This window comes from Anopheles marshallii, chromosome 2 (genome assembly GCF_943734725.1).
Source record: "Anopheles marshallii chromosome 2, idAnoMarsDA_429_01, whole genome shotgun sequence".
Taxonomy (NCBI): domain Eukaryota; kingdom Metazoa; phylum Arthropoda; class Insecta; order Diptera; family Culicidae; genus Anopheles; species Anopheles marshallii.
In genome coordinates, this window is record NC_071326.1 from 41,917,500 (window position 1) to 41,929,460 (window position 11,961).

The window sequence follows — 11,961 nt, forward strand, 5'->3', positions numbered from 1 at the left end:
ACGGCGAGTGTGCATTATGAGACAGGGTGACAAATCGCAACATAGTAGGCAGAGCGAGGAAAAACAAACCGATTATCCAAAAGCACAAAAAAATGTAATGGAAACGTGGGATAAAATGGAAAGAAAACGCATCCTTGTAACATTTTTTATGCTTCAGTGATGTCCTTAACTCGACTAGGATTAGTAACGTATGAAAAGTAAAAATAAAAAGAACAACAAATCATAATTGACCTTGGAAAAAGTCTCTCTTTCTCTTTCTCTTTCTCTTTCGCTCTCAATGTAGTGTTTTTCTTCTAGGCGGCAGCAAAATGGGTTGGGTTTATAAGTAACCTTTGATCTGAACAATTGCAACTAGGTAAGTAAGCAAAGTGCATGTCAAACAATATGTAGAATGAGTCCTTTTATTGCTTATTGCTTAAGAGCTTATAATACTAATTAAAAGCAAAACACCCAAGCGTATGCAAACTGCATAGAATAAATGTTATGTTTCTTACACATTTTTAAAAGTACGAACAGATATTCTTTTTAGTCCTTGAGCTAATAGACACAGGATTACTTTTATTTAAATAATTTCAGTGCAATTTTCAAGTACCATGTGATACCTGCATGCGATAAATTTCTTTTCCGAACAGATTGGTTTCTAATTGCTATCAACATCAAAAGACAATTACTTTATTCCGATCAACAAACGATCGATATCTTCATTTCACTCCCCTATCTACTCCACTTCGCTGGCTCGGAAGAGCCCAGAACGTGAAAGAACTTATCCTACAAAAGGTGTACCAGTAAGTACGTGTCGTAACTTTCCCCGGCCTGCACCGAAACCCAAAACCGGACACAAAAGGGAAGAAAACCCAACCCCATGGAAAAGAAGAGATTAAAATTTATAATCCTCCCCAGCCGGTAATTTACTCCTCCCATCATGATTACGTGGGCCGTGATTCAATCCATGCTCAGCGCCCACTTTGACCTTCTTTCCCGCGCTGGCACAATGCGGTTGATCGATGGCTCGTCGGGCAAGTCGGAATATTGGACTTTGGGAAACTTTTCCCGCAAAACTTTTGCATCTCGTCGTCCTGCATCGTCGTCTTAAGCAGCATGTTAAGTAAATTAACCTCAAGCGATTGCTGGTAGCGGCCAGAGCCGAGTGGCACAGGATAAATGGTTGGAGGCGATGAGTTGGGTACATATTACATTATTCTGAGCCGGAGCGATAAATATTGCTGTTGGGATGGGTGCATTTAAATTGTTTGTTGTTGCTGGTGCTCCTATGTTTTTATGGGTGGAATGTAACGTATTAAAGCTGGGGCATCTTTTCGCATCTTACTGAATGGCCAGTGGAGCTAACGATAAGATATAATTGGACGTCTCAATTATTGAACATAAATAATACATATGGTTGATTGTTTAGCTGATGTGTGTGTCTCTACTTGAACGCTTTATAGTTATTTTAATGAAATAATTAATTTTATATAAACAGCAACAAGAGTTTTGATTTCTGTTATAGATCTCGGACTTTAATCAATTAGAATAGAATTTACTCAAATCATTTCTACAAACCTCATCCATTCGGACATCAGCAAAGTAATCCTGTTTCAGCTTCAAATTAAAGTTCAAATGCTTATTAATCGATATACGATGTTACGTTAAATCGTCTATCCTCCATTTTAAAACTTGGCCTGACCCAACCCTGACGTAATAAAACTCTAGGTCTAGTCACAAAATTAGCTTCCAACATCCGTGATCCTTAATGGTTAACACACTTTTTTCGCAGGTGGGTTCAGATCCTCTTAAGATTACCGATCCGATCCGAACCTACAAGATCGCCGATCCGGGTAGAGTAACGATTAGCGCAATAATGCAAAAAAATCCTAGTATATGCAAATGTTCAAAGTCCCTTGTCGACAAGACTAATAATTCTCTAGATCGGTTGGTAAAACTATCATTTTAAGTTGTTATTTTGTTGCTAGGTCTGATCCACTTAAGATTACGCGTGTATCATCTGCACTTCCCCTACTTCTACCGCTTTGTACAGGCTCAAAAATGTGCAGCGACGAGTGATCGTCGTTTGCTCCGCTACTGTTATTTCCCAAGCTGTTTTCATAACTAATATACTTTCTCATAACTATGATGATCCATTCCTTCTACCCTCAGTCCTTAAAATTATGTTAAGTTATAGGAACTAACTGCATGGTTTTAAATTCTGTAAGAGGTTTTGGTTCAAATCCTGAAGAAAAACAATTTACATAAACGAAAACATAAAACATATTTGTGCCGACATATTTTACAACAAATCAACAAGAGTTCAAAAGCATGACTCATTAAAACTAGACCAAACCTCAAACGTTCCGTACAAGTGTTCTGGAAGTATATCCCACGCAACACATGAATAAAAAAAAATAATCAATTTTAACAACTTACGCTCCAATACATCGCATTCAAACAAGTTCAGTGTCGGTATGCTGACATCCGAAAATGCGACGCCATATTTTAATCACTGGCTTCTGAAACCATCGTTGGGCATATTCGCATCACATCAGAAAAATCCGACGCTTTTAATGATTGTGATTTCCCTGGGAAAAGTCCCGACTGAGCTGAAATAAAATTAAAATTAAATGTGCTGAAAGTGTAGCGTGTGTATGTGGGTGTTGGTTAAACAAGCGAAAAAGAAAATAAGACAGAAAACCCACCCACTAACTATTCACTCGAAACCGAAACTTTCATACGACAGTAAAATCAAAACCGAAAATATGTGTGGCTCGGGTGTGCCAAACACTCTCACACACACACACATAAAAAACGAAAACAAAACTACGATACAAAACCACCCAAAAAAAGAATGTTCTCCCTCCGGACATAGAACGGCACCGTTGCACCGGGGGTTTCAGTTCTTACCGGTACGGGTTTTGTATGTGCTAGTGTTCTGGATTAACATAATTTGCTAAATGGAAAAAGTTTAAAAGCCAATTTAATTTTCAGCCATTTAATGTGTGTGTTTGTGTGTACGTGAAGGATGCAAAACTAACGGTGCGGGCAATGTTCTTGTTGTGTGTCGTTCTGCATTCGATCTCGTCCTATCCGCTTTCGGGCAGCGACGGATGCTGCCCGAAATGTTGCTGAAACTTTACCACCACAGAGGGGAGGGCAGGAAAAAAAAAGATCGCAACGAAACGAAACGAGCGGATGGAAAAGAAACCAAAAATCGCACACGCTTCGTTTCATTTTAAAACCTGTTCACAGGCGAAACCCGTGCGGTACCATCGGTGACGAAGCATCTGATGATGCAGACGATAATGATGATTATGTTGAGCGACGCTAGAGCAATGATAAGAAGTGCACATACGTACATAAACAAACATTACCACCGTACCAGCTACGAGATGCGGTCGGCGAAAGGAGGAAGGCAGTCGGTTCTTAGCGCACGTGCATACAAATACCCGAGCAACCCCCGAGCGCTGGTGCCGGAATTTGTACATTAATGCCCGCACACTGCTTTGCGGGAAGAGGTGGCATTTTTTGTCGTCTTTTCGTTCGCTGCTGGCGGTGCACCCTTGCAACGTACGGGTGAAACCATTGAAAAGCATCAAAAATGCACCCACTGACCCACTGGGTGAATGGGGCAGTGTTTTTGATCGTGAAAGGGAAAATTCGTGCCTGGCTTAAACATCAAAGTAAAAATGGTTCCAAAAGCCACGCGCATCCTTGCACTTGCATTCACTCCCCGGAACTGAACACGACTGCAAAGCGTATTTCATTAAGCGAAACTATTCCTTTACGCCACTTCGTGGGGTGCGCACCGTTTGCCTAATTTAGGAGTGGCATTACGTTAAAATGTTCAAACATTCTGCAGCTGACGCTTCAAAGCAGCAACCAACAAGAGGTAGCTTGCCCCGTGATCCTGGCACCAGGTCACAAAACTTTTGACTTTTCGTAGTCCATTTCTTTTTTTGTTCTTGTGTTTTGCAAATGATGGTAGTGTAAATGAATTATTGCCCAAGCATAATTAGAAATTATGGTACGTTTTCTCTAGAGAAAAAAGTAGATAAATTTTAGGTTAACACAAATTACCACCATTACGGAGTATTATTAAAACATCGTTGGTTTACAAGGCTTACAAGGTAAGAGATCCTGTGAAGTGTTATCTTTCTTCGAAGCACGGAACATTTTTACCAAGAAGTAAGCCCAAACGAGGCTGAATATTAACACTGCTCGTCAGATCTGTTTTTGTTATTACTTTTTTTTTTTGTTAGAATGGCCTGGCCGTATCGACTTATTTTACCACGTAGCCGGATAGTCAGTCCTTGCTACGGGAGATCGGCCCGGATGGGATTTTGGTCCGGTCCGTTCGTGTGAAGTCCGGCGCCGCTACCATCATGCCACCGCGTCGAACCGGATCTGTTTTTACATATGTCAACAATTAGTACACGGGTTCGACTGGCCTGGGAAAGATTAGCTAGCTGACAGTCACTAGAAGACGCTCCGGATCGCTTCACAATCAGTAGTGTTGATAGACGAAGTGAATTTATGTAGATCAATCAATCACCGACGAATGAACCTTTTCTAGTCATGCCCATATTTGGGCATCAAGAAAGATGAGCAGGAAAGGGACTGATAAAAAGGATGAGCGAGCACTACGGGGGATCATTTCACACTCTAAACAGAATATACGTGAATTTTAACACGCCTGAACGGATGATTAAAATAGTATTGAGCTTTCTCTGAGCTCAATTTCCGAACAAGTATAAGGTTTTATGAATTGTCTTGCTAATTGTCTAAACCGTCGATGCACAGAAACACCAGAAGCACCACCATAAGCACAAATTCATGTTTCATTGGTTGAAAACTTATCTTGAATGTATCAAATACATCTGCATCAATATCTGCTGTTGGATTAACTCCCATCGGTTTAATGCTCGAAAAATCTCATACAACGTAGTTGTAATTTCAAAGCGCGTACGACTTGCTGATAATGCGCATTGCAATTATACTGTCGAAAAATCCACATGCCAGTCTCGATGGTACATGACGAATATCATTAACCTGATACTCCCTTTAGGGATCGTTCTTGCGATACCGTGGTGGATTAATAGCCATTAATGCAGAAATGCATTTAATTGTAATTTATATTCGCCTCATTCCTTCCAGAAACATCTTCCTCGCGTAAAAAAAAAAACAACAACCTCAAACAACTGCACAGCTCGCGGGGCAATGGTCCACATAAATCATTGCCCAGTTTGGAGTGGGGTTTTGGGCGCAGTAATAAATAAAAATAATTTGAATTATTCACTCGCAACAGCACCCTACCCACGCTTGCCCTACCTTTGATTCTGGCGTATGAATATGCTGTAAATGTCAACCCCTTAATACGACCAGTAGATGACCACAACATTGACGAATTGTGCCAGAGATTCTCATCAGGGCGAAGGGCTTTGGCGAAACCCAATACTTGCATGGCGGTAGCAGTGGTGGGAGAAAGAATATTTATTATGACAGAAAATAAATTACAGATATTAATATATGTATTTTGTAACATTTTACTAACGCAATCGCTTTGAGACAACATGGGGAAGGAAATAAATTACATTTCAAAAGAAAGGCGTGTTGTGGGTGAGCACAAAAAACCACGAATAACATTTATGCCGCAACCAATTCACTTAATTTGTACATAACGTTACTAATACACCTGTCAAAGCAAGAGCAAATGCTCAAATTGAATAGGATAAGTGACTCAATTATGGCTATAATATGTTACCAACATAGGAACATTACTGTTTCAAAATGTTACCTTGGGTTTTATAATTGTTTAGAAGCATGAAATTTATCGAACATTTTTTAATTGCTACTGATAAATGATCCGAATCACCAAAATTCTACATTGCATCAAAATATTCCCAATACGACTTCACTGTTAATAGTCAATACTGTTAATTTTTAAAACAAATGCCAAACTAAATTAAGCAGTAGCAAATTTCATCAAAGATGGAATATAAATCCCACTAATGCTATAATTTCCTCGTAATGCAATACTTTTCAATAATACTCCCATAGTCCTAGGATTACATATTTTTCCAATCGGTTTTTCGATTAAAAGCGCTACAGCCTCGATATTGATCGAAGCAAACAAACTATTAAAAATCTGAAAAATGTTTTATTCATTCAATACTCCTGCACAAATATAAAAATCGGTATAAGTTATTAATCCATATTTTCGGTACATGTCACCATCCCGCAGGACGCTAGAACTCAACTACAAAGCCTGGCTCGTAGTTTTCTTCATCTTCGTCCTCTTCCTCCACTTCGGCATCCTCCACATCTATTCGGTGGTAGCCGTGGTGCTGATAGTGCGGTTTATGATGGTGATAGTGTTCCTTCCTGTTTCGGATCATAATACGGGACCGCTTCAAGCTGTAGTGTAAGCCGCGGAACTCCTTCCAGAACATACCGGTCTGGTCGTGCGAGTACTCCTTGCGGTACGCACCATTCAAGTTGCTACGAAACAAACATAACGTACAGTTAGTCCAATGAAACAGAGCCCACATTCCGTTCGCTAGGCCATGTCTACCTGTCACCGCACGCCTTATACCACCAGCCCCCGTGGAGTTCTTGCGCACAATTCTCTTGCGCCGACTTATCGTTGTCCCGATCGTACGTGGAGAACTTCATGCCCTCAGCAAACTGCAGCGAGTTGCCCGCATTGCCGACGTAGCCGTGCAGCTTGGCCAGCTTGTAATCGTCCTTTTCGCCCTCGATGCGGAAGTACTTATACTTGGCGTACGCGAACTTACCGTCAAAGTCTTCCAGCAGTACGAGCAGCTCGTAGTCTCGTCCCGACATCATCGAGAAGATGTTTTCCAACCCCAGCCAGTACTCGCCGTATCCGTAATACCCGAACCCTACCTGGTAGTGTTTCCACGGGCGGAAGAACGTTTCCGAACCATCGAAACGGTTCTGAATTACCGTCCAAGCATTCTGACCAAAGTCCAAGCTGCACAGCACGTACATGCTCTTGGTGATGTTGACGTACACTTTGTACACGCCCGTCTTTACGATGCGACGGTCCTGACACGAACTGTACACGATCTCATCCAACTCCTGCAGAGGGGGCTCTTCGCTGGTCGATTTTATTGCTCCCAGCGCATCCACCAGGTTCTCTCTCGTGATGAGATGCACCACACCTGCCTTGGCTCGACTGGATCGAATGGAGATAGCACGATTGTAGTTTCACACCGCATGGCGTAGTTCACTAGTGCGCACACGTAACTAGATATACCTACCTGAGCTGCAATGAAATCGAATGTGTTTGATGCTCGAGGAAAGCGATCTGGCTCTCGCTACTCGACACGAATCCTCCTAGCGTGGTTAAGCTCAGGTCTATATTCTTCAGCAAATTCTTTATGTTCCGCAGGTCCACCTGAGCCTGGAGCAGCTTGTCGAAGGAACTAATAACCTTCAGCACCTGCTCGCGCAGTCTCTTCATCTTCTGCACGATCACCTCACAGTTGCACTGATCGTTCTCGCCCTGGAGCCAACGTCCGTTCGTCTCGAATGGATCATCAAAAAAGTATATCATATTGTGATGTCCGCCGTGCTTTTTCTTATGATGATGGTGATGTGACTGATGGTGATGGTGACCGTGACCCGTCTTGATCGGTTCACCGTGCACGGTCAGCATTAGTGCCATCATCAGTAACAAGACCGCCCCGAGCAGGAGTATCTGTAGCTGCTTCATTTTCGTTCTGATCCCAAAACACAACTGTCGGCCGCAGCAGCTCACGGCCGCACCGATACCGTCCGGTGCTCGTATCGAATGCCATATCAATGCTTTCTACTATCGATTTCGTGTTTCCAGCAGGAACCGTTAGATCACCCAAACACACAACGCAGCTTTCGCGCGAATAGTTTGCTGCTAGAAGAGATACCGCGCAACAAAACACCAACAGGTTTATCGTTTTGGCCGACCCAAATAGCTAAATTTGTCTACCGATGCTAGCACAGCTGTGCACACTTTCTAGTAAGGCATAAAGAAAGAAGCTTTCTTGTGACAAAAATCGCGGAGTTGTTGGAACCTATCTCCAGATACTTTTACACAGATTGCTTGCTAAAGCAGAAAAAAAAATATTTCATTCAAATGGTAACTTCAAGTGATCATGTGAGCATGAATCGGTCGAATGTCTAACCACCCAGCAGGCGGAATCGGATGTACGTGGTCGTAAAAGAAAGAGAAAGTAAGCGTATGCAGATGATTAAATAGTGTCACCAAAAGGAATCTTACCAAATATCTCAATGGCACCTCCGCCCGGAACGAGACGTCTATCTCCCAATCAATTGTTGAACTGGTTTTCACGCATCCAAAATTAGTTTCAGTTCAACCGAAGGAAACGAAAAATGAAACAAAACGCCAACCACACCAAATCTACAGTTTGCTAATTCTCTTAGATCTCTTCGGGCGAAAGAAGTTCGCATTCATGAAAACCAGTTCCACCGAGCATCACAGCTGTGGGCATTTTTTTTTATATCAGCGGAGGCCAGACCTTGCTGCTGAACGGTGGAACAATTTAATCACTCCGAAATGTAGATTGCTGTCGGTAGTTTACATCAATATGCAAATCTCGGCATACGCTCCGGTCAGCAGCAGACAGAAAGGCAAGAAACGGAAAAAAAGCTCACACAGCATAAATATGGATGACACACAAACCGTTCCGCGGTCGATGCACCGGTTTGACGTCACAGAAGGATTTATAGCGCGGGCGTCTTGTTTTATTAAAAATGTCTTTGATATTGCAGCATGAAAAGTAGCTTCTGCGTATACAACAACAACAAGCCTTTGTGGCAGTTTCTTTGATACATTTCGATGCCATCCCAATACCCGGCAGCCCATCTTATCAGTTTGCTTCATCGCCCTGCAGGAAATGGGATCATTTTATTTACCTTTACTCCATCTATAAAGATCGAAACAAAACCAGCTTCCTTTGCAACACCACCAACGCAAGCACATTGACATCAGGCCGATGAAAAGGCTTCGCTATTGCGACAGTGAATAGCATACGCAACCAGTACAACCAAACCACAAAGCGTTGAAGATAGATGAAGAACACAACCAGTCCCACCACGCCATGGAAAGCACACCCGTGGTATTTTTGCTTTCGCCGAATGCATTTGACGAATCAGATCGATCTATTCAAACCGCCTCGGTTGTTACCCTTTGATCAGTGCAGTTGTCGTTTCTTTGTATCGTTTTCCTGTAAAGAGCTGAAAAAGATGTGCGGCATACTGCTGGTAAGGTTGCTCAAGGGTGAAGAAAAAGAGATATATTCGAAAAATTGATATGTCGTTTAATTTCCGGCCGTGAAAGATGGAAGCGATGCCCTGTTACCTGTTGCTATTATTGCTACAGTTTGAAAAAACTCCCATCTACGTAATGGACATTGTGGCCGAATGAATTACATCCTTCGGTTAGAGGAAAATAGCAGCCAACTATGATGGCGTTAAAATAGTTTTTCTCTCGTCATTAATTGGATGCGTGTTTGATTTATTTCTATGCAGTTATAATAATATTTGTTAAATAATCAATATCCCTCTCATAATCACTTCCCTCTAAAATTGTCTCCCTTTTTTACTTTTCCTTTCTGGGACTTGTATCAACCTTGCTGTTTCTTCCGCATTCCCTTTCATGTTCTCTATTATTTGTTTTCTTTGTTGTCATTCGTTGGTGACTACTTTTGTGGTGTCTATTCTCCCAATTTCATTTTTTCATTTTACTTTTCCTTTGTTCTCTCTATGCCTTTATTGGGTTTCTTTGTCTCTATCATTCGCCTCTCAAACTTATTCTCTTTGTTAATCTTCCTTGCATAACTTATTCTTCCTAAATCATCCTTTCTTCCTCTCATTCTACACTTTTCTATCTCTCTTTCTCTGCTTGTAACAAACTAATCAAGTAACAAACTAATCCCTGTTAAAAAAAAAAACAATGCTTAATACCTAACGGCTTAACGGTATAAGTAAACCAAATATTCTGAACTTGTGTATGGCAAATGTCAATGACCAAGAACGTTGATCAACAAAACTAACTGTTGGTAACTGAGAGCTTTCAAATTAAAGTTCGAAATAAATATGTTGTAAGTAACTGTAATTAGAGTTGAAAGTAATTCCTTCAGAAATTTCTCTACCATTTAGATGTGTGTAAAAACTAATTTAAATAATGTTTAAACTATTTTGCTATTTTTTTCCACATTGAATTATTTACAATCAAGAGTTCCTGTTTCATACTTACATCGTTCAATGTTAAATCTTCCACTACTCGGAACAATTCATAATTGCACTGCTTGTTGCTTCGTTCGAGTCAGAAAATGTTACCAAAAACCGAACATGTTGGCACATTCAAAATAAAACCACACTGCGCCGGAGGTAACTAATTAAACCTGAATATGCCCAAAAATTGGTACCGGCATGAAAAATATGTTCCCGCATAGACGGTCTCGTACACTCGTACACGGGAACGGCACATCATACATCGTTGAAGGCAAGACCAGAACAAAGGAAGGGCAGGAGTGGCAGGAGGTTAGTCACATTCCAGAACGAAATATAGTGCCACTATCTTGCATCTGCTCAAAGCGGTCTCGGAGAAAAGTCGTTCCCGCTGCAGTGTAGCATGGGAAAGCAGTAGGTCAAAAGTGTCCATTGCTCTGGACGACGTAATTGAATCGCTTGCATCTCGGTTGTACAGTCAACTCCTACAGCAAAGGGAATGCCATGGAAGCGACACGAGGATTGCAAAAGGATTCGTTCATGAAGAGTGCATCTAGCGGGCAAGCTCTACCGGATCGTACTGCCCGGGAAGACGGAAGAGTGGAATAATTTATCGTGTCATAATAACTGTCGAAAACTGGACTCTCCCTTCATTTTTCCAATGCTGCCATTGGATGCCTTTTTGCTTCGTAATGGGACGGGGCGGGCGGTTGACTTACTCCGGATCTGGAAGGGCTCCAAAATGCAAGACCTGAACAGTAGCATGTAACGAATTTGCATGTTCAGCATTCACCGGTGAGGGTTTAAAGCAAATGGACAGATTGTCCAGGTGGTGAGGAACGTTGAGGTGAGATAGATAGCCTGGACGGTTGGTTTTTAAGTTAGTTTTGCTGCAGCACAGACGATGCTGGAGTTTTGACCAGCCTGGTTCATGGATGCGCTGAATGCACCATCATGCTGTAGCATTGAAACATTTTCCATTTATACTGACACGAAAACCACAGTAATGGGGTATACAAAAATGTATCGCCATACAGCAGCGCTGTCAGTGAATTGAAATAAGCCGAAAAATGTAGGAATTTCATACAAATCTATCATTTTTCCGTAAGAACATTGTACGTTGTACAACGAAAGCATTGTCTGTCCATTTTCCCGAATATATAATTCCAAAACAATAAGGCTGTGGTTTTTTTTTTATTAAGCTGCAACAATTTACGGTGACGACTTTAGCCTTCAAACCAGAGTACAACAACGTTCTAAAATAAAGAGCGATAAGTATAATAAAACCGAAACATTACACTATTAAAATTGGAGAGCTGAGTTCTTCATTTCCCCCGTTTCCACGTAACCATGTAAGCATGAAAACTCAATCCCATCTTTCTGTTCCAACGATAAAACTTCGATTCTACATATTTCAGCACGGTGACCTAATGGTATGAAACATTGTACCTGATTCGTAAGTCAATCTGGAAAACTGGTATAAAACATGCTGCATGCTCAATACGAACGTGCACCTTTCACTCAATGGACCGTGCCCTTAATCGATTCTGCTAGCGGAGCTTTTGTTGCAGAAAAGTTTAGCCAATTGCATTACAGCGTGCAGCGTATCGGGCAAGCCTGGCAAGACAAATCCTCAGGGTTGGAAAAAATCTCACTGACTCCAACGGTACGCTTTTGTTCGCTGGATGTATGGTTTGAATAAGGCAATGAAAAAAA

The 11,961-nt window shown here is 41.5% G+C and overlaps 1 protein-coding gene across 1 annotated transcript; it reads right to left on the reverse strand.

The window, feature by feature from the left end:
* Window positions 1–6,236: 6,236 nt before the first annotated feature.
* On the reverse strand, window positions 6,237–7,729 carry LOC128708819 (angiopoietin-related protein 1-like). The gene is made up of 3 exons (XM_053803799.1): window positions 7,275–7,729; window positions 6,563–7,189; window positions 6,237–6,489 (listed from the first exon to the last, which is right to left on the reverse strand). The coding sequence occupies exons 1-3, from the start codon at window positions 7,727–7,729 to the stop codon at window positions 6,237–6,239; spliced, it is 1,335 nt and encodes a 444-aa protein (XP_053659774.1).
* Between the last annotated feature and the right edge of the window lie 4,232 nt (window positions 7,730–11,961).